General features: G+C 50.2%; 1 protein-coding gene across 1 annotated transcript in view; it reads right to left on the bottom strand.

Annotated features, from left to right (window-relative positions):
• nectin1b (nectin cell adhesion molecule 1b) overlaps positions 1-27,458 on the bottom strand; it is a 603,780-nt gene that overhangs the window by 201,402 nt on the left and 374,920 nt on the right. The window contains exon 7 of the mRNA XM_078533103.1: positions 9,768-9,852. Within this exon, the coding sequence (XP_078389229.1) occupies positions 9,768-9,852 (85 nt within the window). The remainder of the gene's footprint in view (positions 1-9,767; positions 9,853-27,458) is intronic.

Here is a 27,458-nt window from a genome sequence, read left to right as displayed (position 1 = left end):
CTGGGCAGTCTGGACTCTCCGCAGTGTCTGGGCAGTCTGGACTCTCCGCAGTATTTGGGCAGTCTGGACTCTCACTGGTGTCTGGGCAGTCTGGACTCTTCCTGGTGTCTGGGCTGTCTGGACTCTCCCCAGTGTCTGGGCAGTGTTGCCTCTCCCCGGTGTCTGGGCAGTGTGGACTCTCCCCGGTGTCTGGGCAGTGTGGACGCTCCCTGGTGTCTGGGCAGTCTGGACTGTCCCTGGGGTCTGGGCTGTCTGGATTCTCTGCAGTGTCTGGGCAGTCTGGACTCTCCCTGGTGTCTGGGCAGTCTGGACTCTCCGCAGTGTCTGGGCAGTCTGGACTCTCCCTGGTGTCTGGGCAGTCTGGATTCTCCGCAGTGTCTGGGCAGTCTGGACTCTCCCAAGTGTCTGGGCAGTGTTCACTCTCCTCGGTGTCTGGGCAGTCTGGACTCTCCTCGGTGTCTGGGCAGTGTGGACTCTCACCGGTGTCTGGGCAGTGTACACTCTCCCTGGTGCCTGGGCAGTCTGGATTCTCCCTGGTGTCTGGGCAGTCTGGACTCTCCCTGGTGTCTGGGCAGTCTGGACTCTCCCTGGTGTCTGGGCAGTCTGGACTCTCCGCAGTGTCTGGGCAGTCTGGACTCTCCCTGGTGTCTGGGCAGTCTGGACTCTCCGCAGTGTCTGGGCAGTCTGGACTCTCCCTGGTGTCTGGCCAGTCTGGACTCTCCGCAGTGTCTGGGCAGTCTGGACTCTCCGCAGTGTCTGCGCAGTCTGGACTCTCCCTGGTGTCTGGGCAGTCTGGACTCTCCGCAGTGTCTGGGCAGTCTGGACTCTCCGCAGTGTCTGGGCAGTCTGGACTCTCCGCAGTGTCTGGGCAGTCTGGACTCTCCCTGGTTTCTGGGCAGTCTGGACTCTCCCCGGTGCCTGGGCAATCTGGACTCTCCTGTGTCTGGGCAGTCTGGACTCTCCCCGGTGTCTGGGCAGTCTGGACTCTCCGCAGTGTCTGGGCAGTCTGGACTCTCCCCGGTGTCTGGGCAGTCTGGACTCTCCCCGGTGTCTGGGCAATCTGGACTCTCCCCGGTGTCTGGGCAGTCTGGACTCTCCGCAGTGTCTGGGCAGTCTGGACTCTCCACAGTGTCTGGGCAGTCTGGACTCTCCCTGGTGTCTGGGCAGTCTGGACTCTCCCTGGTGTCTGGGCAGTCTGGACTCTCCCTGGTGTCTGGGCGGTCTGGACATTCCCTTCAGAAGCTGCAGCAATTGCAAACCGCAGTATGTGATGGAACGGAGACTCACATTTCTACAACTTTCACAACCTGAAGATGTCCCAAAGCACTTTACAGCAGATGAAGTAAGTTTTTAAAGTTAGTCACTGTTGTAATGTAGGAAATAAGGCAGCTAATACATGCACAGCAAGATCCCACAAGTAGCAACGTGATAATGACCTGATAATTACCTTTAGATGTAGATTGAGGAACAAATATTGTCCAGGTCACCAGGTAGAACTCCCTTCATTTCTTAGAATTGTGGCCGTGGGATCTTTTATGTCCATCAGAGAGAGACTCAGATTAACGTCTCATCTAAACGACGGCACTTCCGGCAATGGGACACTCTCTTGGTACTGCAATGGAGTGTCAGTCTAGGTTTCATGTTTAGATTTGGAGTGGGGCTTGAAGCAACAACCCCCTGACTCAGAGGTTAGAGATAATCATGGTGTCAGGGTGACACCTGCCTGTGAGAGAGCCCGAGGAAACAGTGGATGAAAGTGCAGCCTCTTGAAATGCAAATAGAAAAGTTAACAGATAAAATACTAACTGCTGGAAAATGCAGTGTTTTATGTTTAAGAGAAAGAGAAGCATCGCAGTGGAATAAGCCTGGGAAGAGTGTCCTGCAGTCAGCATCACAGTGAAGCAGTCCGGGAAGAGTGTCCTGCAGTCCGGGAAGAGTGTCCTGCAGTCAGCATCGTGGTGAAGCAGTCCGGGAAGAGTGTCCTGCAGTCAGCAACGTGGTGAAGCAGTCCGGGAAGAGTGTCCTGCAGTCAGCATCGCGGTGAAGCAGTCTGGGAAGAGTGTACTGCAGTCAGTTCTTGTTGAAAATAACAAGAGTGACATCACAAAACAGTGCGAGAGAGCGGCGGAGAGATCAGAACCAGCACGAGTGCGGGGACACTTCAAAAAGTGACTTCAGCCAACAGTGAGAGCTGATTGGTGAGTAGTGGGTAAGTGTTTTTCTCCAGTTTAAAATAGATTAAGTTAAGGAAAGGTAAGAGTTCTAGTTTTTATTTAAAGTACATAAATAATTTAACTTTTACTGTATTTAACTTAAAGTAAGGGGTTTTTTTTCAACTAGAGGCATGGCAGGGCAGCTCAGTCCCATGTTATGTACCGCCTGCAACATGTGGGAAGTCCTAGACGCTCCTTGCGCTCTGATTGACCATGTGTGCAGGAAGTGCCACCAGCTGCAGCTACTTGAGCTCCGAGTTTCGGAACTTGAGTGGCAGCTGGAGACTCTGAGGCACATCCACGAGGCTGAGAGTTTCGTGGATAGCACGTTTTTAGATGTGGTCACCCCACAACTTACGGAAGTGCAGACAGAGAGGGAATGGGTGACCATCAGTCAGAAGAAAGGTGTCAGGCAGGTAGTCAGGAAATCCCCAGGGTGCATCTCGCTCGAGAACCGTTTCTCTGTGTTGGAAAATGGTGAGAGTGACGGTTCCTCTGGGGAGTACAGCCACACTCATGGCACTGTGAGTGGGTCAGCTGTACAGGGAGGGGGGGGACAAAGAGGGGAAGAGCAATAGGGGTAGGAGACTCGATAGTAAGGGGAACAGACAGGCGTGTCTGCAGCCGTAGACATGACTCCAGATGGTATGTTGCCTCCCTGGTGCCAGGGTCAAAGATATCACTGAACAGCTTGCAGGGAATTCTAAAGGGGTTGGGGGGGGGGGTTGCAAACAGACAGAGATTGTGGTACATATTGGTACCAATGACATATGTAGAAAGAGGGATGAGGTCCTGCGAGCAGAACTTAGGGAGCTAGGAAGCAGATTAAAAACAGGACCTCAAAGGTAGTAATCTCTAGATTACTTATGGTGCCACGTGCTAGTGAGTATAGAAATAGGAGGTTAGTCCAGATGAATGCGTGGCTGGAGAGATGGTGCAGGAGGGAGGGCTTTAGATTTCTGGGACATTGGGACCGTTTCTGGGGGTGGTGGGACCTGTACAAGGCGGACAGGTTGCCCCTGAACCGGAATGGGACCAATGCGGGGAGGTTGGCTAGTGCTGTTGGGGGGGGTTTAAATAACTTGGCAGGGGGATGGGATCCTGAGAGGAGGTTCAGCAAGGGGAGATGCACAGCCAAAATTAGAAGAGAGAGCAAGTGAGTCTGGAAGGCATAGAAATTATAGGCCAGTTAAGGCACAGAGGAATTTGGTAAGGTTGGATGGTATTTACTTTAATGCGAGGAGTCTGACAAATAAGGCAGATGAGTTGAGGGCACAAATTAACACATGGAAGTGTGATGTCATTGCTGTCACAGAGACATGGTTGAGAGAGGGGCAGGATTGGCAGCTCAATATTCCAGGTTATAGGGTCTTCAGGCGAGACAGGGAAGGAGGTAAAAGAGGAGGGGGTATCGCAATATTGATCAAGGAATCAATTACAGCAGTAAGGAGGGATGACATCTTAGAAGGCTCATCAAATGAAGCCATATGAGTAGAACTGAAAAACAAAAAAGGAGCAATCACATTGCTGGGAGTGTACTATAGGCCCCCAAACAGTCAGAGAGAAATAGAAGAGCAGATATATCAGCAAATTTCAGAGAAGTGTAAAAATAATAGGGTGGTAATAGTGGGGGATTTCAACTTCCCCAACATTAACTGGGTTAGTCATGGTGTGATAGGTTTAGAGGGAGCAGAAATCTTAAAATGCATTCAGATGGGCTTTTTAAGCCAGTATGTAGAAGGTCCTACAAGAGAGGGGGTGGTCCTGGACTTAATTTTAGGAAATGAAGCTGGGCAAGTGGTAGAGGTATCAGTGGGGGAGCATTTTGCAGATAGTGATCATAACTCTGTTAGATTCAAGGTTGTTATGGAAAAGGACAAGGATGGGCCAGAAATTCTGGGCTTCTAAATTGGGGGAAGGCCGATTTTTAATAAGATCAGATATGATTTGGCCAGAGTGGACTGGGAGCAGCTACTTTTAGGTAAATCTGCGTCAGAGCAGTGGGACTCATTCAAGAAGGAAATAGGGAGAGTACAGGGCCAACATATTCCAGTAAAGACAAAGGGTGGGACTAACGAATCCAGGGAATCCTGGATGTTGAGGGATATACAGGATTGGATAAAGAGAAAAAGGGAGGCTTATGGCAGATACCGAGGGCTGGGCATAGATGGGGTAGACAGGAGGGAACTTTTCCCCTTGGTGGAGGAATCATGGAGTTAAGATAAGGGGCAGGAGGTTTAGAGGGGATGTGAGGAAGAATTTTTTCACCCAGAGGGTGGTGGGAATCTGGAACTCACTGCCTGAAAGGGTGGTAGAGGCAGAAACCCTCATAACATTTAAGAAGTATTTGGATGTGCAGTTGCGATGCCATGACATACAAGGCTATGGGCCTAGTGCTGGAAAATGGGATTAGAATAGTTAGGTACTTGTTTGACCGGTGCAGCCTCGATGGGCCGAAGGGCCTTTTTCTGTGTTGTAGGCCTCTATGACTCTGAAGTGTAAAAACTGTTCATTAGCTGGAACTGCCTCTGCATGAAAATGTCTCCCTGTGACGATATTGCTCCATTAATCCTGTAAACATTCCAATCAGTGAGGCTGGGTTGATACTTTATTCGGCTGCTATTCAGCAATGTCTTTGAGGTAATATTCCTTGCAGTGATTTATTTTGTTATTTTATTGCTTCACATTTCCAATCTGCCTTGTCTGTTTTTCAGTCTGTCTGATCGACCCGTCCTCCACCCATCCACCTCCGGCAGGGAAGCCGGGAGCATGAAGCCAGCTTCCTTCACTGGTCAGACAGGCTGAACTCAGCTCCTTCTCCCACTGCAGACAGGATTCCAACTCAGTCCCACCCCTTCAGCCGCTACTGCCATCAGCTCCCTCTCAGGAGGCGGCAGTGAGGATTAATGCTGGCCGGTGAGGGCAGTGTGTGGCTGAGCTATTCCAACCGGGAAATGGTGTCAGCCCTGGCTCAGGGGGTAGCACTCTCTCGCCTCTCCATCAGAAGGTTGCAGGTTCGAGACCCACTCCAGAAACGTGAGCACAACATGTTTGCATAGATGACTGAGGAAGTGCTGTGTGAGATGGCACTAATTTGAGGGAAAACAGGGGGGGAGTTTGTCCTGTGGCCAATATTTATCCCTCAACCAACATCACTGAAACAGATTATCGTTCATTTTCGTATTGTCTTTTGGTGGGAGCTTGCTGTGCACAAATTGGCTGCTGTGTTTCCTACATTACAAAAGTGACCGCACTTCAAAAATATTTCACTGGCTGCAAATTGCTTTTGGATGTTCTGAGGCCATAAAGGCGCTACATAAATGCACATTCTTTCTGTTTTCTCAGGTCAGTGCTGAAGTAGCGACTTATAATCAGATTCCATTAGGATTTTGGAATTGGTTTTGAATTCTACAGTTCCAGAGTATTATAGGCAGGGGACCAGGTATTGGCCTGTTCAGTGGCTGCAGAATAGCTCATGGGGCTCATTATCTGAATAGAGGAGATGAAAAAACAAATTGAGTTTTCTCAAATTAAACAGCAGCACAGATGGAAGATCCTGGAAAGCTGAGAAACTCCCTCTCTCTCCCCTCAATGTAACTCCCCTCAATTCAGTGCAGATGAGTAGGTGTGTACACAAAGCGGATAGACGCAAATGGGAGTCAGGGATTCACAGCTGTAAGTACAACTCTCAACCTGATGAGAGAAAGGAACCAGTTCTGAGAGTCAGTGTGTGTGGAACCTGTACCCCAGTGAGAGTCAGTGTGTGTGAGACCCGTACCCCAGTGAGAGTCAGTGTGTGTGAGACCCGTACCCCAGTGAGAGTCAGTGTGTGTGAGACCCGTACCCCAGTGAGAGTCAGTGTGTGTGAGACCCGTACCTCAGTGAGAGTCAGTGTGTGTGGGACCCGTACCCCAGTGAGAGTCAGTGTGTGTGGGACCCGTACTCCAGTGAGAACCAGTGTGTGTGGAACCCGTACCCCAGTGAGAGTCAGTGTGTGTGGGACCCGTACCCCAGTGAGAGTCAGTGTGTGTGGGACTCGTACCCCAGTGAGAGTCAGTGTGTGTGGGACTCGTACCCCAGTGAGAGTCAGTGTGTGCGGGACTCGTACCCCAGTGAGAGTCAGTGTGTGTGGGACCCTTACCCCAGTGAGAGTCAGTGTGTGTGGAACCCGTACCCCAGTGAGAGTCAGTGTGTGTGGGACCCTTACCCCAGTCAGAGTCAGTGTGTGTGGAACCCGTACCCCAGTGAGAGTCAGTGTGTGTGGGACCCTTACCCCAGTGAGAGTCAGTGTGTGTGGGACCCGTACCCCAGTGAGAGTCAGTGTGTGTGGAACCCGTACCCCAGTGAGAGTCAGTGTGTGTGGGACCCTTACCCCAGTCAGAGTCAGTGTGTGTGGAACCCGTACCCCAGTGAGAGTCAGTGTGTGTGGGACCCGTACCCCAGTGAGAGTCAGTGTGTGTGGAACCCTTACCCCAGTGAGAGTCAGTGTGTGTGGAACCCGTACCCCAGTGAGAGTCAGTGTGTGTGGGACCCGTACCCCAGTGAGAGTCAGTGTGTGTGGGACCCGTACCCCAGTGAGAGTCAGTGTGTGTGGGACCCTTACCCCAGTGAGAGTCAGTGTGTGTGGAAACCGTACCCCAGTGAGAGTCAGTGTGTGTGGAACTGTACCCCAGTGCGAGTCAGTGTGTGTGGGACCCTTACCCCAGTGAGAGTCAGTGTGTGTGGGACCCGTACCCCAGTGAGAGTCAGTGTCTTCACTAGCGAGGGGGGTTACTTGTTAAAAGTCAGCATGATTAGTATATATTAGTATCTATGGTATATATAGTATATATTAGTGTATATGGTGTATATATAGTATATATTAGTGTCTATGGTGTATATATATAGTATATATTAGTGTCTATGGTGTATATATATAGTATATATTAGTGTATATGGTGTATATATATAGTATATATTAGTGTATATGGTGTATATATAGTATATATTAGTGTATATGGTGTATATATAGTATATATTAGCAGCCATGTTGCTGTTCTGTGATCTGCTTGACGACCTTTTGCACTGACACAAGTTTGATCCTGGTGGTTTCATTGTGTTTTTAAGAAATTATTCACACTTAGCATTTTGATAAATTCCAGTTGGCTTGTGACTTGTTCTATACTATATATCATTGCCTTATTAAATCAGTAGCGGGAGGTTTATGGGAAGCTTCCTGGGCACAGATCACCCAATGGCTGCAGCGTCGGGCTGGGATGTGCTGTCGGCTTCACTTTATGAATGCCTGCTACAAAGCAAAACACAAGCAATGCCCGAGTCCTGCGACCTTGAGGGACAGAATAACCGACTCCGGACAAATAACAGAAGCAAATAAACCAGAAAATGCTCATTCAACACAGCCAAAGAAAGAAGATGCATTTCTCTGGTGCCTTTCATGATCTCAGGGCCTCCAATAGTGTTTCACAGCCAATCAATTACCGTGGAATTGTAGTCACTTCTGTAAAACAGTGAATCAGGGTTGCCAATTTACACACAGGAAGCTCCCACAAACAGGGATGTGATGAATGGCCAGATAATGTGATATTGATGATGTTTATTGGAGCGTAAGTGTTGGACAGGACACTGGAGGAATACTCTCCAACACTTTTTCTATAGTGCCATGGGATCTTTGACAAACAGGTCCTCAGTTTAATGTCTCACCGAACAGACGGCAGCTCTGACAGTGTAGTACTCCCTCAGTACGTCTCAAAGAGACACTTACTGAAACTGAAGTTTATTTGAGTTTGGAAGTGTCTGCTTGTAATGTTTCACTCTGTAAATAAATGTAAGGCTGAGTAAAGATTGTCTTCAGGATCAACATTCACCAAATGGCTTTCTGAATGTAACAGAGAGCACCTCCCACTGAGAGCCAAAATGTTCATTTAATCCAAACCTTATTCAAAAAAAAATCTCACCTGAAGTGATACAGGTGGGAGGGAGAGGATCCTGATATCCAATGGACAAAGGGCAACCAAAACATGACCAAGGAAACAGTCCGGAACAAGGGAATCCTTTTAAAATAGCTGGAAGAATTCGTGCCAGACTAGCAGAAGGAGCCTCTGAAATGTAAACTGTTGTTTCTCTTTATTCACTGATTGATCAGCCCTACGCTCAAAGCTCAGGTTTCTAACACTCAGATTTTCTGTGTGTTTGTTTTTATTAGGTAGCAATTTGGGAACAAGGTGGGTAGATGGAGTCAATGTACAGAACAGCCGCTAGTTAACGGAACAGGTTTGAGGGGCTGAATGGCCGACTCCTGTTCCTATGTCTCTAGTTGCAAAAGTTCCCTTCTCCACACATCAGCACCTGCCCCCCCTCTGCCCGGTGCCGGTCCCGCCCCCCTCTGCCCGGTGCCGGTCCCGCCCCCCTCTGCCCGGTGCCGGTCCCGCCCCCCTCTGCCCGGTGCCGGTCCTGCCCCCCTCTGCCCGGTGCCGGTCCCGCCCCCCTCTGCCCGGTGCCGGTCCCGCCCCCCTCTGCCCGGTGCCGGTCCCGCCCCCCTCTGCCCGGTGCCGGTCCCGCCCCCCTCTGCCCGGTGCCGGTCCTGCCCTCTCTGCCCGGTGCCGGTCCTGCCCCCCTCTGCCCGGTGCCAGTCCTGCCCTCTCTGCCCAGCAGCAGGTGGGGTGACATGGCCCCATTCCCTCTTCCCTGTGTGGACGGGTTCCTGGGTCTTGCCATGGCTGAGGCTGGTAACTCAGGCATTTGTTCTGTCTTTGCCACACGGTAACAGGCAGCTTGTGGCCTCTCTGCTCCATGAATGAAGTGGACACTGTGGGGGGGAAAGTAGGGGGCCATTCGGCCCATTATGCCTGTGCCTGCTTGTTGATAGATGTATCCAGTTATTCGCACTCCTCTGCTTTTTCCCTTTGGCTCTGCTAAGTTTTCATTTTAAAGTACTTATCCAATTCTCTTTGAAAATTTAATCTGCTTCCACTGTCTTTCCAGGTCACAAAAACTTGCTGTGTTACAAGCTTTTCATCTCCTTTTGCCTCTGTTTTTTTTTTACAATTATCTTCAATGTTTCCTCTGGTTCCTGACCCTCCTCCCACTGGAAATCAATTTCTCCTTATTCACTCTATCAAAACCCTTCATGATTTTGAGCACCTCGATTAAATCTCCGCTCAACCTTCTCTGCTCTAAACGGAACAATCCCGGCTTTTCCACGTAACTGAAGTCCCTGATCTCTGGCACCGTTTGAATGAATCTCGTCCGCCCTCTCCCCAGATCCTTCACATCCTGATCCTAAAGCGTGTGGTTCCGAGAATCGGTCATGACCACAACTTAACGGTGCCCCTACTGTCCTACAGGTAGCTCAGCAATACCCATGCTGAGGTCACACAATTAGCCCGCCCAGTGCCCCCCATAATCTCTTGTGCCTCGGTGCCCAACCCCAGGGATATGCATGTTCCCCCATTGCCCACCATCCCACCCAGCCACACTGTCCCGGTTACCCGGGGATGGTTTTGCTCTCCCAGAGGGAAGCAGGCTGACCCGTTACCAGCTTTAACCCTTTGTTACCTGGACGTCATCAGCTGTCAAGTGATTCTTCATCTCCGTCTTCTTCTCGGGAGGTGGTGGTTTATGGGATGGCGGCAAGTCAACCCTGTGTGTGTGAGACAGAAACACAAGCATCTCAGTCTCGGCGCGTGCAGTAGCTGCAGAAACTCGTGCATCGGGAGGTGGGTGCGTTAAACCATTTAACCTTTCACATCTTCAAAAAGCCTCTCCCCGCTTACCTTGGGCCAGGTTTTGTTCCTGTTCTGCTTTCTGAAGGCTCACAGGCTTGCTGCAGAACCAGCTCCACTACCTCCTGCCGCTGCTCACTGAGTTCCCCCCTCATTCATTTAATAAACCTCCACTGATTACCGTTAATCCTGCATGCCTGCTGTTTATACTGAATCAATTGCTTAATTGCCATTCAATGCCAAGTGACAGCCAAAATCCTCAGTTAATGCTCTTATACCTCGCAGCCCGAAGAGATACTGGGCTGGAATCCCACTGTTACACTGCATCCCGATGGTCCACGAGATGTGCCCAGAGAGTCAGACTGGGCTTTGTAAGAAAATTAACTCGGCTCATGCCTGAGTTACTCCGGATGAATTGTGCACCTGGGCCAAATGCGACTGACCTCGGAGCTTCTCGGGATCTCAAGGATGCACTTGTAGAACCACTGACAAAAATAGTTAAGGATTTGTTTCGAGGATGGCATCAGAGGATGGATGTGGAGAGATTGGGAGGTTCAATATCAGGGGAAATTCTACCATGAATTACAAAGGACAAGTGGAGCAATAAGAGAGAAATAAACAGCTGACAGTCTGGATTTAGGAAGTGGAGTGAAGCCAGGGCAATTTAATCAAATTTTTTGCTAAAGATACAAAGAGTGTGGATGAGGGTAAGACCTGCAGGGCTGATTTACATGGTTTTCAATCAAGTTTTTGATAAGATGCCATATGGAAAACTGATGGAAAAAATGAATGGCAAAAGAGCCAAAGACAATATGAATGAAAAAAAAAAGAAAGACTTGCATTTATATAGCACCTTTCACCACCACCAGACATATCAAAGCACTTACAGAATTACCTGGAAAAACTCAGCAGGACTGGCAGCATCGGCGGAGAAGAAAAGAGTTGACGTTTCGAGTCCTCATGACCCTTCAACAGAACTGAGTCATGAGGACTCGAAACGTCAACTCTTTTCTTCTCCGCCGATGCTGCCAGACCTGCTGAGTTTTTCCAGGTAATTCTGTTTTTGTTTTGGATTTCCAGCATCCGCAGTAGTTTTTTGTTTATATCAAAGCACTTTACAGCCAAGGAAGTACTTTTGAAGTGTGGGCGCTGTTTCAATGTAGAAAATGCAGTGGGTAATTTTCCCTCCATAAAGAGAAATACAATAACAACAGATAGATAGTGACATAGAGATAATGTCACTGGGCCAGTAATCCAGAAGTCCAGGCTAATCCACAGTAGCTGGTGGGATTTGAATTTATTTAATAAATCTGGAATGTAAAAATGCTAGTCTCAGTGATGGTGACCATGACAACTATCGATTGTCATAAAGACCTTTGTTCACTAATGTCCTTTAGGGAAGGAAATCTGTCATCCTTACCCGGTCTGGCCTACATGTATCTCCAGACCCACCAGCCAAGTGGTTGACTCTTAACTCTGAAATGTTCCGTTCAAAGACAACAAAGGGATGAGCAGCAGATGTTGGCTTTGCCAGCGACACCCACATTCAGTAAAGGTAAAAAAGATAACCTGTTATTGAGGAATAAATATTAGCCAGACCCTGGGGAGAACTCCCCTGCCCCTCTTCAAAATGGTGTCACTGGATCTTTTACCCAAGCAGGCAGCTGGGGCCTTGGGTTTAATATCTCACCCAAAAGGCAACACCTCTGACAGTGTAGCACTGTCTCGGTACTGCACTGGAGTGTCTCGAATACTGTATGCAGTTTTAGTCTCCTTATTTAAGGAAGGATGTAAGGAGGTGGTTTAAAGGAGGTTTACCAGATTAATACCTGGAATGAGTGGGTTGTCTTCTGAGGAAAAGGTTGTTCAGACTGGGCTTGTTTCCACTGGAGTTTAGAAGAGTGAGGGGTGATTTGATGGAAGTGTACAGGATCCTGAACGGTCTTGACAAGGTGGACGTGGAAAGGATGTTTCCTCTTGTGGATGAGTCCTGGACTAGGGGGCACTGTTTTAAAATTAGGGGTCGCCCTTTAGGACAGAGATGAGGAGAATTTTTTTCTCTCAGAGGGTTGTGCGACTTTGGAACTCTCTGCCTCAGAAGGAGGTGGGGGCGGGGTCATTGAATATTTTTAAGGCAGAGGGAGATAGATTCTTGTTAGGCAAGGGAATCAAAAGTTATCGGGGTTAGATGGGAAATGTGGAAATTGAAACACAAACAGATCAGGCATGATCTTATTGAATGGCAGGCCAGTTTCAAGGGGCCGAATGGCCTATTCCTGCTCCTATTTTGTATATTTCTATGTATGGATGTTTGTATCTGTTTTGATTTCTGTGCTGTAACCATTCTATGATTCTAAATGAGACGATATGGTGACTGTGCAGCTTCGAGGTAGCATGGATGAGGAGTGGAGGGGACAAGGAGTGGGGTAGAGGAGATTTGTTAATTGTATAAATTAAGATTAAGTATGTACAGGTGGGGCACACTCATTGGATAACGACTTGTGCACATATAAAGAGACACTCCCTGCCGTGCACAGTGGGCACCACGGGGACTGGAGTGTTTTACTGACCCTTTTAATCCCGTTTAAGATGTTTTTCTTTTTTGCAGTTTCCCTTTAAGGGGCTGACCTTTTAATTTGTCCTTTGTTTTCTGCAATTTAGTTTAACTGGCTAACTCAATAGAATAAAGAGTGTGGAAGGGAGCAGGGAGGGAAGAGGAGCTGCTTGTGAATCTGCTCCTGGGCCTGGCCAAGGTGACCATCAACAGGTCCAGGCAGCGGGTGGTCGCGGGAGTTATCTGACCTGATTATCTGCCCCTCTACCGCGGCTATGTTAGTGGCCAGGTGGTCCTGGACAGGGGGTATGTGGTGTCCGCCAGAGGGGGTATGTGGTGTATGCTACAGGCCTTCCGTGACCAGTGGGCATCGCGGGGGTTGGGAAGCCCCTCCCATTTATTGATTTTTGTTTAATTTATTGATTATTTATTTTACCAAAAGAGTATAAAGAGACAGTCCCTGGCCAAGGTGGCCATAAGCAGGTCCAGGCAGTGGGAGCTGTTTGACCCGAGTACCTGCCCTTCTCCCGTGGTTAGGTCCAGGTCCACGTGTCTCCGGAGAGGGAGCACACGGCGCTTGAGGCTTTCCACAAGCCGTGGGCACCACAGGGGCTGAAATGCATCATCAACACGATCACCGCACCCCACCCCCAACCCCCCCTCAAAAACATTTTAATTTCATTTTGTTAAGTTTCCTTTGTAGTTTTGTTTCCCCTGTTAAGGGGTTGATTATTTGAATATTTGTTTAATTGTAGTACTCAGAGAGATAGCCATTGACACTGGTGGTGGGTTGCAGACTTGCGAACTATACATTTGTCATGTTTCACTTTGTGAATAAATCTAAAACAGTAAAGATTGATTTCTGGTCAAGTTTAACAAGGATGAGGAATAAATATACTCATCCACAACCCTCTGGGGTAGAGAATTCCAAAGATTCACAACCCTTTGAGTGAAGAAATTTCTCTTCACCTCAGTCTTAAATGACCGACACCTTATGCTGAATGTATGACTCCCTAGATCTAAACTCTCCAGCCAGGGGAAATAACTTCATAGTGCCATTCCTGTCAAGCTCCCTTAGAATTTTACATGTTTCAATGAGATCACCTCTCATTCTGTAATCTTCAGAGAATATAGATTGAGTCTATCCAATCTATCATCATTTGACAATCTGGATTTCAGCTCATTTCACAATATCGTGCCTGATTTCATTTGTTCATGGGGGTTAAAAAAAAAAGCAGAGCCACTGATCAGGTCACTCACTTTTCAGTTTTGATTATGCAGATGCACAAGTTCATTATTAATGAGCATTAACGAGAGCTCCATTGGATTACCATATGATTTATGCCACAGAAACAGGCCATTCAGCCTAAACAGCCCATGTCAGTGTTTACGCTCCACTTGAGCCTCCTCCCAACTTTTCTCACCTAAATTCATCATCGTAACCCTCTATTCCCTTCTTCCTCATAAGCCTGTCTAGCTTCCCTTTAAATGCATCTATATCATTTCAACACTCCTTGTGGTAGCAAGTTCCACATTCTCACCACTCTTTGGGTAAAGAAGTTTCTTCTGAATTCCCCATTGGGTTTCTTGGTGACTATCTTATATCGATGGCCTCTAGTTATGCTCTTCCCCACAAGGGGAAACATTCTCTCTGTATCCACACTATCAAAACTTTTCATAATTTTAAAGACCTCTATTAGGTCACCCCTCAGCCTCCTTATTGCAAGAGAGAAGAGACCCAGCCTGTCAAACCTTTCCTGATCTGTAAACCCACACATTTCTGATATCATCCTCGTTAATCTCCTCTGCATCCTCTCCAGTGCCTCAATAAGCAAAACCATGTTTCTCATCTAATGTTGATTAAACCAGGTTGGAATGGTAGAATCCTCAGATCCACACTACACGACAATCCATCAATCCCAATATTGCAACAGCAACTTGCATTTATATAGTGTTCCATGCGATGGGTAAAATGGCTTCTGCCTCAATCCTTTACTCACACAGCAACGGCGTCAAAGGTTATATGACTCAAGGTCACATGACTATGGCTAGCCATAGAACACAACAAGCAACCGTGTCCAAAGACTTTTCTCCAAACATCTGCCCTTACATAAAAAGAGAAAGAACGCCTTGCCTGCACTATCATTCACCGTTGCAAGTTACCCACACACATGGTCTATAAAGAAAGCCATCATGCTGTGCAAACAGAAACTGTTCATTCTAGTCTCTCTCATCCTCATCTGTCTCTACACAAACATTGTACACTTAATCTTTAAAGCGCTCAGCTCTTCTAATGGTACACACGCGGGTTATTGGTTCTTCGCCTGGTGCCTGTTGGTTCCTGGGGGTAACTTGGTCTCTCTGGGGCATGTTGTTGCCGTGATGAGTGCTGCTGTTGATTCATTGCATTTGCTAGGGGGCAGCTGAACTCTGGAGCTGATGGTCATTCCGTTCCTTATTCAGCTGGTGAAATCAACACTTCCTCATCAGCTGTGGAGGAGCAGCTCCTCCAGTTGCACGTTTGTGTCTGCGGTTGTGACAATATATCTGGTGGTTCACCTTCACCGTGTATGATCGAGGTGACACAGGTTCCAAGTTGCCAAGTGTGAGTGATCGATTGTTGGCACTCTCAGCTTTCCAGGTGGTTTCATTGCTACCATCCAGCCTGGAGGAGTTGTCACTTTCTTGGTTACTCCCAATCTTTTCAAGCTCCTCTACCTTGTCTTTCAGGCTGGACTTGAGGGCAGCTGGAACTCTGCTCGGAAGATGCTGAGTGGGTCTCACACTCTCATCTATTTCAAGATGATATTCACCAGGAAGGCATCCAAGATTTGTGAAAACATCTTTGTAATTTGTCAGGATCTGTTCAGCAGTTTCTCCCTTCTTCTAACTATGCTTCAGTTCTGCCGAAGGGCCATGAAGGCTCGAAACGTTAACTGATTTCTTCTCCGCTGACGCTACCAGACCTGCTGAGTTTTTCCAGGTAATTCTGTTTCTGTTCAGCAGTGAATGGCTTTGTGCCCCATGAAACACTGCAAATCTCTCCTGGTACATGGGAGGGTTACCGGTCCAAGATTTTGACTTGTTCCAACTGAGATTCGGAAATTTTGCTTAGTGTCTACTATCTGGAACTGAAGGTCTTCATTTTCCCATTCCGTTGGGCTCTCAGCTTAGTTTGGCCTCTTGGAGTGAGCATTGGTCTAGCATAGAGCCTCAACTTTACCTTCAATGGCTTCATTTTTGGGTGATCATCTTGAGCAACTTCACACAGGTCTATGAAGCTCATGATGTTGCTTGTAGCACCAGTGTCTATCTGACACTTCACAATAACTTGATGCTTTCTTTCTGCAGTCATTATTCCAATAGTCACAAACCATTTTTTAACTTGAGACCTGATGGTGCCGACCTGTTTTAGGGTGTAGAGTGATTCGTCAGAATCATCATCCAACATCTCTACAGCAACTATCTTTATTGGCTTGCTTTACTTGATTTGGATCAATGACAGACCAAATTAATGATTTGGATGTGGGGATTAAAGGTAATATTTCCAAGTTTGCAGAAGACACAAAGCTAGGTGGAAGCGAGAATTATGGGGAAGATGCAAAGGCACATCAAGAGGATTTGCAGAGGCTAAGCAAGTAGGCAAAAATTTGTCAGATAGAATACAATGTGGAGAAATGTGAGGTTATCCACTTTGGTGGGAAAAATAGGAATACAGAGTATTTCTAAATGGTGAGAGGCTGGGAAGGGTTGAACTTCAAAGGGATTTGGATGTCCTTGTTCATGAGTCACTGAAAACTAACATGCAGGTACAGCAAGCAGTTAAGATAGCAAATGGTATGTTGGCCTTTATTACAATAGGATTTGAGTATAGGAGTAAAGAAGTCTTACTGCAGCTGTACAAGGCCTTGGTGAGACCACACCTGGAGTATTGTGTGCAGTTTTGGTCTCCTTACCTAAGGAAAGATATACTTGCCTTAGAGGGAGTGCAGTGAAGGTTCACCAGGCTGATTCCTGGGATGAAGAGATTGTTCTGTGAGGAAAGATTAAATAGGCTGGGCCTTTGCTCTCTGCAGTTTAGAAGAATGAGAGGTGATCTTATTCAAATATACAAAATTCCTACAGGACTCGACAGGGTAGATGCAGGATGGCTGGGGGTTATAGAGCCAGGGAACACAGTCTCAGAATAAGGGGCAGGCCTTCACTCACTCAGCGAGTGGTGAGCCTTTAGAATTCTCTGCACCTGAGGCTGTGGAGGCTCAGTCATCGAGTATGTTCAAGCCTGAGATTGATAGATTTCTACATATGAAAAACATCAGGGATATGGGGATAGTGCAGGAAAATGCTGTTTAAGTAGAAGAGCACCGATGATCTCAATGAATAGCAGAGCAGATTCAAAGGGCTGAATGGCCTCCTCCTGCTCCTATTTCTTATGTTCTTCTCTCCAGTAAAACACTTGTGTGCAAAGTGACTCAGCTTGATGCAGTTAGAGCACTGCACTGCTTTCCACATGCTGGACCTGCTTCCTTTTCTTTTGTGTGGTGCCCTCTCCAATATTTACATCCTGTACTCTCACTTTGATCTTTCTGCTGGCCCTTTTGTAAATAGCTCTTCCTTTTCACCATTGCCTTGTGCTTGGAAGGCCCCAGCTGCCTCTCTGCAGAGTGTAAAGTCTCGTCAGTTCTCCCATCTATACTCTTCAGCTGATGATAAATCACTTCAGAGCTGCACATGCCAATAGTTTCTCTGAGAGTAAGTTTATCTTCTCTCAGCAGACGTGTTCTCACGGCGAGATCTCTTGTTCCTAAGACAATCCTTATCTCTGATCAGATCATCCTTCAGTTGCTCAAATTTACCAGATTCCTCTTGTAAACATCTCACCGCAGTCACATACGGATGAAGCTCCTCCTGAGGTTCTGGTGTTGAACATGTAACGTTCAGAAATAACATTGGTATAGGATTCAAAGTGGGTCTTCAAGGCATCCAAAATGTCAATGACTGGCTTTTCTGCTTCTCACTGAGGTCCAGGGTGCGATATAACTTGTAGCACTTTATTCCCCAGCACTGATAACAGTTGCTACTCTTATTTTTTCAGGTTTCTTGTGTTTAACTCTGGCAATTTCGTAGTTCTGCCATTGAGACTGGAAGAATTTCCAAATCATTCTCAAATCTTCCTTTATTTCCATAGGAGCCGGTACTGGAATATTCAAAGCCATACTGACTCATTCAGCTGTCAATGTCCTGTGAAAGGTAGCAGACTGAAGCTGTAATTATTCTCTGCTGTTCATTACAGCTGCTAGTTCTCTTCCAGCTGTCAAAATCCACCCAATTTCAGCTGCACATTCCTGATACCATGTTCCAAATGGTGGGTAAAATGGCTTCTGCCTCAATCCTTGACTCACACAGGAATGACATCAGAGGTCACATGACTTTGGCAAGCCACAGTACACAATAGGCAACCCCTGTGCACAAAGGCATTTCTCCACACAAGTAGTGCCTTTATCACAGTAAAAGATGTACCAAGGTGCTCACAGGAGTGTTATCAAAGTATGACACCAAGTCACATGAATGCGATAGTAGATCAGGTGACCAAAAGATTGGTCAAAGTGGTTGGTTTTAAGGAGCATCTTAAAGGAGGAAAGAGACGTGGGGAGAATTAGGGAGGGAATTCCAAAGCTTAGGATTCAGGCAGCTGAAGGGTACAGTCACCAATGGTGGTGCGATTAAAATTGGGGACACCCAAGAGGTCAGAATTGGAGACGTGCAAATATCTCGTAGGGTTATTGAGATTACAGCTTTGTTCACTCATGTTTACTGTTATTTTTACAATGATCTCTCTAGAGGAACTGGCCACGAGAAGCTTGTAAAAGTTCCCAATGAGTCACTGTTAAAGTGAAGGAGGAGCTGTTAATTCTGCTCATGGTTCTCAATCGGTAATGATTGCTATCAAATCATTTTCACTCTGTGATTTGCTCCTGGAGAGAACAGACCCCTTCCTGACTCAATCATTTCTTAAAGTTTCCAGTTCATTACTGGAAAGAGAGGTTGTCTCAGTCAGAGAGGCAATCATATCTCTGCACTGCGGAGAGATTTGGCAAACTCTGTGAAATTTAGTTAGTCACTCTCCTCAGGATACAGATATGATAATGTCACACACGCAGCCTCAGGACTGAGATACAGTCCTATCCCAGCTCTCTGTTGGAAGGATGATATATCAGAGTGATGGTAAAACTGATTCCTTTCAGATTACCAGTTGCCCTGCACCGATACAAACACAAGCAACAGCATCAGCGATTTATCAAGAGCAAGGAGCATGAAATTGATTCTTAACTTCTAATAAGTCAGCTTTAATTTGAAAAGTGTACCAGGAAAGAGTTACAAATAGTCTGCTCAAAGCAGCTTGGGGAAAGTGTAAGAAACTGCAGGGAGCCACCATTAATTCCAACGGTCCAGTCATTTGGGTAATGCAAGATATTGTAGCCAAAGGAAACGTGGGCAGACTGGAAATCACAGGGGCTCTGACTTTTCGAAAGGCATTCAGGAATATAACGAGACACAAACCTTGGAGATTGTCACTGGGCAGTAATAACCAGGATCCAATAACTGGGCTGAAATGATGGAGCGTTTGTAGTGATGGGCAGATTTTGGGCTCCGAGCCCCTCACCTTTAACAGGTTGACAGTTTGTGTGTGCAACTGTGAACTTGGCCTAATTTCCAGAAACTTGTACTCTCAACAGTATATAGAAATTAATTTTTGTTTGGTCTGAAAGCAACTTCACCCACCTGAACTCCAAGTCTCTATAATTACAGCCCTAATAGCACCACATCAAACTGCTCAGAATATCAGTCTGATTCTATCTCAGCTGTGTGTCTTTGTGCATCATTCTCTGTGTTTACCTGTTCCTGTGTTTACCTGTTCCTGCGTTTACCCATCCCTGTGTTTACCTGTCCTTGTGTTTACCTGTCCTTGTGTTTACCCACCCCTGTGTTTACCCGTCCCTGTGTTTACCAGTTCCTACGTTTACCCACCCCTGTGTTTACCCGTCCCTGTGTTTACCAGTTCCTACGTTTACCCATCCCTGTGTTTACCTGTCCCTGTGTTTACCTGTTCCTGTGTTTACCTGTCCTTGTGTTTACCCACCCCCGTGTTTACCTGTCCCTGCGTTTAGCTGTCCTTGTGTTTACCTGTCCTTGTGTTTACCTGTTCCTGCGTTTATCTGTTCCTGCGTTTACCCGTCCCTGTGTTTACCTGTCCTTGTGTTTACCTGTCCCCGCGTTTACCTGTTCCTGCGTTTACCCGTCCTTGTGTTTACCTGTCCTTGTGTTTACCTGTCCTTGTGTTTACCTGTCCCTGCGTTTACCTGTTCCTGCGTTTACCCGTCCTTGTGTTTACCTGTCCTTGTGTTTACCTGTTCCTGCGTTTACCTGTTCCTGCGTTTACCCGTCCCTGTGTTTACCTGTCCCTGTGTTTACCTGTCCTTGTGTTTACCCACCCCTGTGTTTACCCACCCCGGTGTTTACCTGTCCCTGTGTTTACCCGTCCTTGTGTTTACCCGTCCTTGTGTTTATCTGTCCTTGTGTTTACCTGTTCCTGCATTTACCTGTTCCCGCGTTTACCTGTTCCTGCATTTACCCGTCCCCGTGTTTACCTGTCCCTGTGTTTACCCGTCCCTGTGTTTGCCCGTCCCTGCGTTTACCTGTCCTTGTAAACACAGGGACAGGTAAACACAAGGACAGGTAAACACAAGGACAGGTTAACGTAGGGACAGGTAAACACAGGGACAGGTAAACACAGGGACGGGTAAACGCAGGAACAGGTAAACACAAGGACAGGTAAACACAAGGACAGGTAAATGTAGGGACAGGTAAACACAGGGACGGGTAAACACAGGGACGGGTAAACGCAGGAACAGGTAAACACAAGGACAGGTAAACACAAGGACAGGTAAACACAAGGACAGGTTAACGTAGGGACAGGTAAACACAGGGACAGGTAAACACAGGGACAGGTAAACACCTGTCTCTGTGTTTACCTATCCCTATGTTAACCTGTCCTTGTGTTTACCTGTCCTTGCGTTTACCCACCCCTGTGTTTACCTGTCCCTGTGTTTACCTGTTATTGCGTTTACCTGTCCCTGCGTTTACTTGTCTCTGTGTTCACCTGTTCCTGTGTTTACCCAAGTCCCGCTATCGTATGAGTCGATGGCAAGTACAAATCTCAGAAAACTCCCTTGAAAAGGGGTAGTCGGGTGGTCGGGGGGTAGTCGGGTGGTCAGGGGTGGGGGGTATTCGGGTCGTGGGGGGTATTTGGGTCAGGGGTGGGGGGTAGTCGGGTGGTTAGGGGTGGGGGGTATTCGGGTGGCTGGGGGGTATTCGGGTGGCTTGGGGATGGGGGGTATTCTGGTGGTCGGAGAGTGGGAGGTAGTCGGTTGGTCGGGGGTGGGGGGTATTCGGGTGGTCGGGAGTGGGGGGTGTTCGGGTGGTCGGGGGTGGGGGGTAGTCGGGGGTGGGGGGTAGTCGGGGGTGGGGGGTAGTCGGGGGTGGGGGGTATTCGGGTGGTGGGGGGTATTCGGGTGGTGGGGGGTAGTCGGGTGGTCGGGGGGTATTCGGGTGGTCGGGGGGGTGGAGGCTATTCGAGTAGTCGGGGGGTGGGGGGTATTCGGGTGGTCGGGGGTTGGGGCTGGGGGTATTCGGGTGGTCGGGGTAGTCGGGGGGTGGAGGCTATTCGAGTGGTCGGGGGGTGGAGGGTGGTCGGGTGGTCGGGGGTTGGGGCTGGGGGTATTCGGGTGGTCAGGGGGTAGTCGGGTGGTCAGGGGGTAGTCGGGTGGTCGGGGGGTGGGGGGTAGTTGGGTGGTTGGGCGGTATTCGGGTGGTCGGGGGTGGGGGATATTCGGGTGGTCGGGGGTGGGGGGTATTCGGGTTGTCGGGGGTGGGGGGTATTCGGGTTGTCGGGGGTGGGGGGTATTCGGGTGGTCGGGGGTGGGGGGTATTCAGATGGTCGGGGGTGGGGGGGATTCGTGTGGTCGGGGGTGGGGGGGATTCGTGTGGTCGGGGGTGGGGGGGTAGTCGGGCGGTCGGGGGGTATTCGGGTGGTTGGGGGGTATTTGGGTGGTCAGGCGGTGGGCGGAATTCGGGTGGTCCGGGGGTGGGGGCTGGTCGGGTGGTCGGGGGCTGGTCGGGTGGTCGGGGGCTGGTCGGGTGGTCGGGGGGTGGGGGCTGGTCGGGTGGTCGGGGGCTGGTCGGGTGGTCGGGAGGTCGGGGGGTGGTCGGGTGGTCGGGGGGTGGGGGGTGGTCGGATGGTCGGGGGGTGGGTGGTGGTCGGGTGGGTAGGGGGTAGTCGGGGGGTGGGGGGTGGGGGGTGGTTGAGTGGTCGGGGGTGGGTGGTAGTCGGGTGGTCGGGGGTGGGGGTTATTCGGGTGGTCGGGGGTGGGGGGTAGTCGGGTGGTCGGGTGATAGTCGGGTGGTCGGGGGTGGGGGTATTCGGGCGGTCGGGGGGTATTCGGGTGGTCGGGGGTTGGGGCTGGGGGTATTCGGGTGGTCGGGGTAGTCGGGTGGTCGGGGGGTGGAGGCTATTCGAGTGGTCGGGGGGTGGGGGGTGGTCGGGTGGTCGGGGATTGGGGCTGGGGGTATTCGGGTGGTCAGGGGGTAGTCGGGTGGTCAGGGGGTAGTCGGGTGGTGGGGGGTAGTTGGGTGGTTGGGGGGTATTCGGGTGGTCGGGGGTGGGGGGTATTCGGGTGGTCGGGGGTGGGGGGTATTCGGGTGGTCGGGGGTGGGGCGTATTTGGGTGGTCGGGGGTGGGGGTATTCGGGTAGTCGGGGGTGGGGGGGATTCGTGTGGTCGGGGGGTGGGGGGGTGGTCGGGCGGTCAGGGGGGGTATTCGGGTGGTTGGGGGGTAGTCGGGTGGTCGGGGTTGGGGGGTATTTGGGTGGTCAGGGGGTGGGCGGAATTCGGGTGGTCCGGGGGTGGGGGCTGGTCGGGTGGTCGGGGGGTGGGGGCTGGTCGGGTGGTCGGGGGCTGGTCGGGTGGTCGGGGGGTGGGGGGGTGGGGGGTGGTCGGGTGGTCGGGGGGTGGGGTGTGGTCGGGTGGGTAGGGGGAGTCGGGGGTATTCAGATGGTCGGGGGTGGGGGGGATTCGTGTGGTCGGGGGTGGGGGGGATTCGTGTGGTCGGGGGTGGGGGGGTGGTCGGGCGGTCGGGGAGGTATTCGGGTGGTTGGGGGGTGGGGGGTAGTCGGGTGGTCGGGTTGGGGGGTATTTGGGTGGTCAGGCGGTGGGCGGAATTCGGGTGGTCCGGGGGTGGGGGCTGGTCGGGTGGTCGGGGGCTGGTCGGGTGGTCGGGGGCTGGTCGGGTGGTCGGGGGGTGGGGGGTGGTCGGGTGGTCGGGGGGTGGGGGGTGGTCGGGTGGTCGGGGGGTGGGGGGTGGTCGGGTGGGTAGGGGGTAGTCGGGGGGTGGGGGGTGGGGGGTGGTTGAGTGGTCGGGGGTGGGTGGTAGTCGGGTGGTCGGGGGTGGGGGTTATTCGGGTGGTCGGGGGTGGGGGGTAGTCAGGTGGTCGGGTGATAGTCGGGTGGTCGGGGGTGGGGGTATTCGGGCGGTCGGGCGGGTATTCGGGTGGTCGGGGGTTGGGGCTGGGGGTATTCGGGTGGTCGGGGTAGTCGGGTGGTCGGGGGGTGGAGGCTATTCGAGTGGTCGGGGGGTGGGGGGTGGTCGGATGGTCGGGGATTGGGGGCTGGGGGTATTCGGGTGGTCAGGGGGTAGTCGGGTGGTCAGGGGGTAGTCGGGTGGTCGGGGGGTGGGGGGTAGTTGGGTGGTTGGGGGGTATTCGGGTGGTCGGGGGTGGGGGGTATTCGGGTGGTCGGGGGTGGGGGGTATTCGGGTGGTCGGGGGTGGGGGGTATTTGGGTGGTCGGGGGTGGGGGGTATTCGGGTGGTCGGGGGTGGGGGGGATTCGTGTGGTCGGGGGTGGGGGGGTGGTCGGGCGGTCAGGGGGGGTATTCGGGTGGTTGGGGGGTAGTCGGGTGGTCGGGGTTGGGGGGTATTTGGGTGGTCAGGGGGTGGGCGGAATTCGGGTGGTCCGGGGGTGGGGGCTGGTCGGGTGGTCGGGGGCTGGTCGGGTGGTCGGGGGGTGGGGGCTGGTCGGGTGGTCGGGGGCTGGTCGGGTGGTCGGGGGGTGGGGGGGTGGGGGGGTGGGGGGTGGTCGGGTGGTCGGGGGGTGGGGGGGTGGGGGGTGGTCAGGTGGGTAGGGGGTAGTCGGGGGGTGGGGGGTGGGGGTGGTTGAGTGGTCGGGGGTGGGTGGTAGTCGGGTGGTCGGGGGTGGGGGTTATTCGGGTGGTCGGGGGTGGGGGGTAGTCGGGTGGTCGGGTGATAGTCGGGTGGTCGGGGGTGGGGGTATTCGGGCGGTCGGGGGGTGGGGTGTGGGGGTATTCGGGTGGTCGGGGGTGGGGGTATTCGGGTAGTCGGGGGTGGGGGATATTTGGGTGGTCGAGGGTGGGGGTGGGAGTGGGGCTGATCCGGTGTTCAGGGGATGTGTTGGAGGGTGGGGGGGGGTGGCGTTTAGTCGGGGGCTATAGGGCTAGTCAGGGGTTTAGGAGGGTAGTGGAGGGCAGGGCAATTCCGGGTGTGTGGGGCGCTGTCTGGAGGGTTGGAGGTTAGTCGGGACGGACCAGTGGAGGGTGTGGTGGGCTGGGTCAGTAGTAAAGTCACCCAGCAGTTACAACTGGTTTTCATTCTTCTAACTCTTCCTGGGTGTTTTTTCTGCTCAGTGAGTCAGAACCACCCGACATCTCCCACTTTAAGTTAAAGTTTCGGAGGGTTCCAGACGCATGTGAATTGCCCAATGGAAGTCCAAACTCCCCCCAGTGAATTCTTCGGGGTACCTCCGAGGTGTGACCCTCCAGGAACGGAAGACCTGGGCCCATGAGTTTACCTGTGTCTGTGTACAGCTGTGCCTGTCTGTCTGCCGAGGTGAATGTGAGCACAAGTAACTTAACACAGGGGCTGGTGCATTTGTGACCGTGCTGCTAATCACTTGGGTTAAACATGGCGGAGGTGAAATGAGAAGTGAAATCAGAAAATGCTGGAAATACGGAACAAGTTAGACTGGGAGATTTAGCATCTGTGGAGAGGGAAACTGACTTAACATTTTAGGTCGATGACCTTTTGTCAAAATGCTCAGTAAGTGAAATAAGTGTGGTCTCGAACTCATGATGAATGTTTGTACAGTGACTGCACTGCACCTTGTCTGTCTAAGCTTCATATTTCTATAATTAAAAAATATCAAATGAGGACAATCGCAATTAAAAGAGATTAGTGTGTAGAAGTGATTAATTACAACCTTCAACAAGCAATGATTCAGATCACATCCCACATTCTATAATCTCACAGTAGTCCTTAGAGTCAACATCACAACACTTATTAACTGTCTCATCTCACACCCAAATGCACCCATACTCTAACAGCGCTGCCTCTAGACCCAAGTCTGGCTGTCCTATGAGCCGGCAGGTACAAATGTCAGGAAACTCCTTCAGAGGTTAGTTTCACTCCCTTCCGCCTGGGACAAAGTGTTACCAGACTGAGAGCCTGGGAAGCCCAGGAGTGCTGGCGGAGGGGGTGGTGTGGTTGGGGGGGCGTGGGGGAGGGGGTGTAGTGGAGGCGGGGTGGTGTCTGGCAATGTGGTTGGATGTACTGAACTCTTCCTTACCCAGGATAGGCAGCAGTCGGTGTTGGTGATTACATTGATATCTTGACATTATGGCCGGTCCGTGGATCCTCCCACATGATAAACAGTTTGACTTGGGAACACGTGTGGACACATCCTAACATTGAACTCCATAGAACAGAGACATTCGGCCCAACTGGTCCATGCTGGTGATTATTTCCCGAATGAGCCTCCTCCCATCCTCTTCATCTCAACCCATCACCGTATCCTTCTATTCCCTTCTCCCTCCTGTGTTTATTCAACTTCCCCTTAAATGCATCTGAATCTTCACCCCAAATACAGAATCACAGGATTGTTACGGTGTAGAAAGAGGCCATTCAGCCCATCGAGTCTGCACTGGCTCTCCGAGCATTTTAACTTAGTGCTAATCTCCTGCCTTTTCCCCGTAACCCTGCACATTGTTTCTATTTAAATAATCATCCGATGCCCCCTTGAATGCCTCAATTGAACCTGCCACACTTCCAGGCAGTGCATTCCAAACCAAAAACAGAATTACCTGGAAAAACTCAGCAGGTCTGGCAGCATCGGCGGAGAAGAAATCAGTTAACGTTTCGAGCCCTCATGGCCCTTCGGCAGAACTGAAGCATAGTTAGGAGAAGGGAGAAATATAAACTGGTTTAAGGTGGGGGGGGTGGGGGTGGGGGGGGGGAGAGACGTTGAGGGTGTGGTGATCAAACTGTTTATCATGTGGGAGGATCCACGGACCGGCCATAATGTCAAGATATCAATGTAATCACCAACACCGACTGCTGCCTATCCTGGGTAAGGAAGAGTTCAGTACATCCAACCACATGGCCAGACACCACCCCGCCTCCACTACACCCCCTCCCCCATGCCCCCCAACCACACCACCCCCTCCGCCAGCACTCCTGGGCTTCCCAGGCTCTCAGCCACGCCTCTTGCCTCTATGTGTAAATCCCTTTTTTGGTCCCTAATCGACCCTACTCCTCCTTTTACCGCCCTTTTACTTTTGATGTGCTTATAGAATTTGGGATTTCCTTTTACATTAGCTGCCAGTCTTTTTTCATAATCCCTCTTTGCTTCTCATATTAGCTTTTCTACATCCCTTCTGAATCTTCAGTATTGGATCTCAATTGTATTTGCGACTTGACACCTATTGTAAGCACACTTTTTATTCTTTATCTTAATATCTATCTCCTTTGTCACCCAGGGAGCTCTGGATTTGTTTGTCCTACCTTTCCCTTTTGGGCACAGTCCCTTGACTGTGCCCAATCCATCTCCTGTTTGAAGGTAGCCCATTGTTCAGCTACTGTTTTTCCCACCAACCTTTGGTTCCAGTCTGTCCAGCCCAGCTCCGTTCCTGTCCCATTGAAGTCCGCTCTCTGGGAGTTGATTATTCTTATTCTGGATTGACCAATGTCATTTTCCACCATCACTCTAAACCATACGATACAATGACCCCTCCTACACCATCTTTCCATCCACGTATTCACCTGTCTTATCTTCCAATTTCTGTACTCACTTGCGTGTGGCACTGGGAGTAATCCGGAGGTTACTACTTTAGAGGTCCTGCTTGCTAATTTTCTACCTAGCTCCCTAAATCCCGATTGCAGGACCACATTCCCCCTTCCTACCTTTGTGGTTAGTACCAATGTGGACCGCGACCTCTGGCTGTTCACCCTCCCCCACAAGAATGTGCTGTGGTTGTGAGTTCCATGTTCTCACCACTCTCTGGGTAAAGAATTCTCCTGAATTCCCTATTGGATTTGAAGCGACAGTCTTATGTTTATGACACCTAGTTCTAGACTCCCCTTGAATGGAAACATCTTCTCCACCCCAACTCCATCAAACTCTCATAATTTTAAAGATCTAGATCTCAGCCTTCTCTTTTCCCAGCCTGTTCAGCCTTTCCTGATAAAGATAACCTCTCAGTTCTGGTATCATCGAACTGGAAACATGGCCTCAATTTAAAGGGACATTACATCCACTGCCATCCGCGAACAGTCTATACGGCCACACCAATCCAGTAACTCCATGTGATGATGGAGTGGATTGTGGGGAACAGGGGTCCTGATTTTATCAGGTGACTGAGATGCTGGTAACCTGATCACTTGGGGTTTTCTACAGTTCCCGTCCTTGAGTGGCACAAGTCCCAATCCTGTCAGCACCTTTTATTTCCTTATTTCTCATATGTTTCCTCAAACACTTGTACATACTCCAAGATTAGAGAAATATTAAAGCTGATTCTGATGAAAATCGTGTCAGCGAGGCATAATGAAAATAATACCAAGCCTTTG

Source organism: Cetorhinus maximus, chromosome 2 (genome assembly GCF_964194155.1).
Source record: "Cetorhinus maximus chromosome 2, sCetMax3.hap1.1, whole genome shotgun sequence".
NCBI classification, from domain to species: Eukaryota; Metazoa; Chordata; class Chondrichthyes; order Lamniformes; family Cetorhinidae; genus Cetorhinus; species Cetorhinus maximus.
This window is presented reverse-complemented; position numbering and strand designations above follow the sequence as displayed.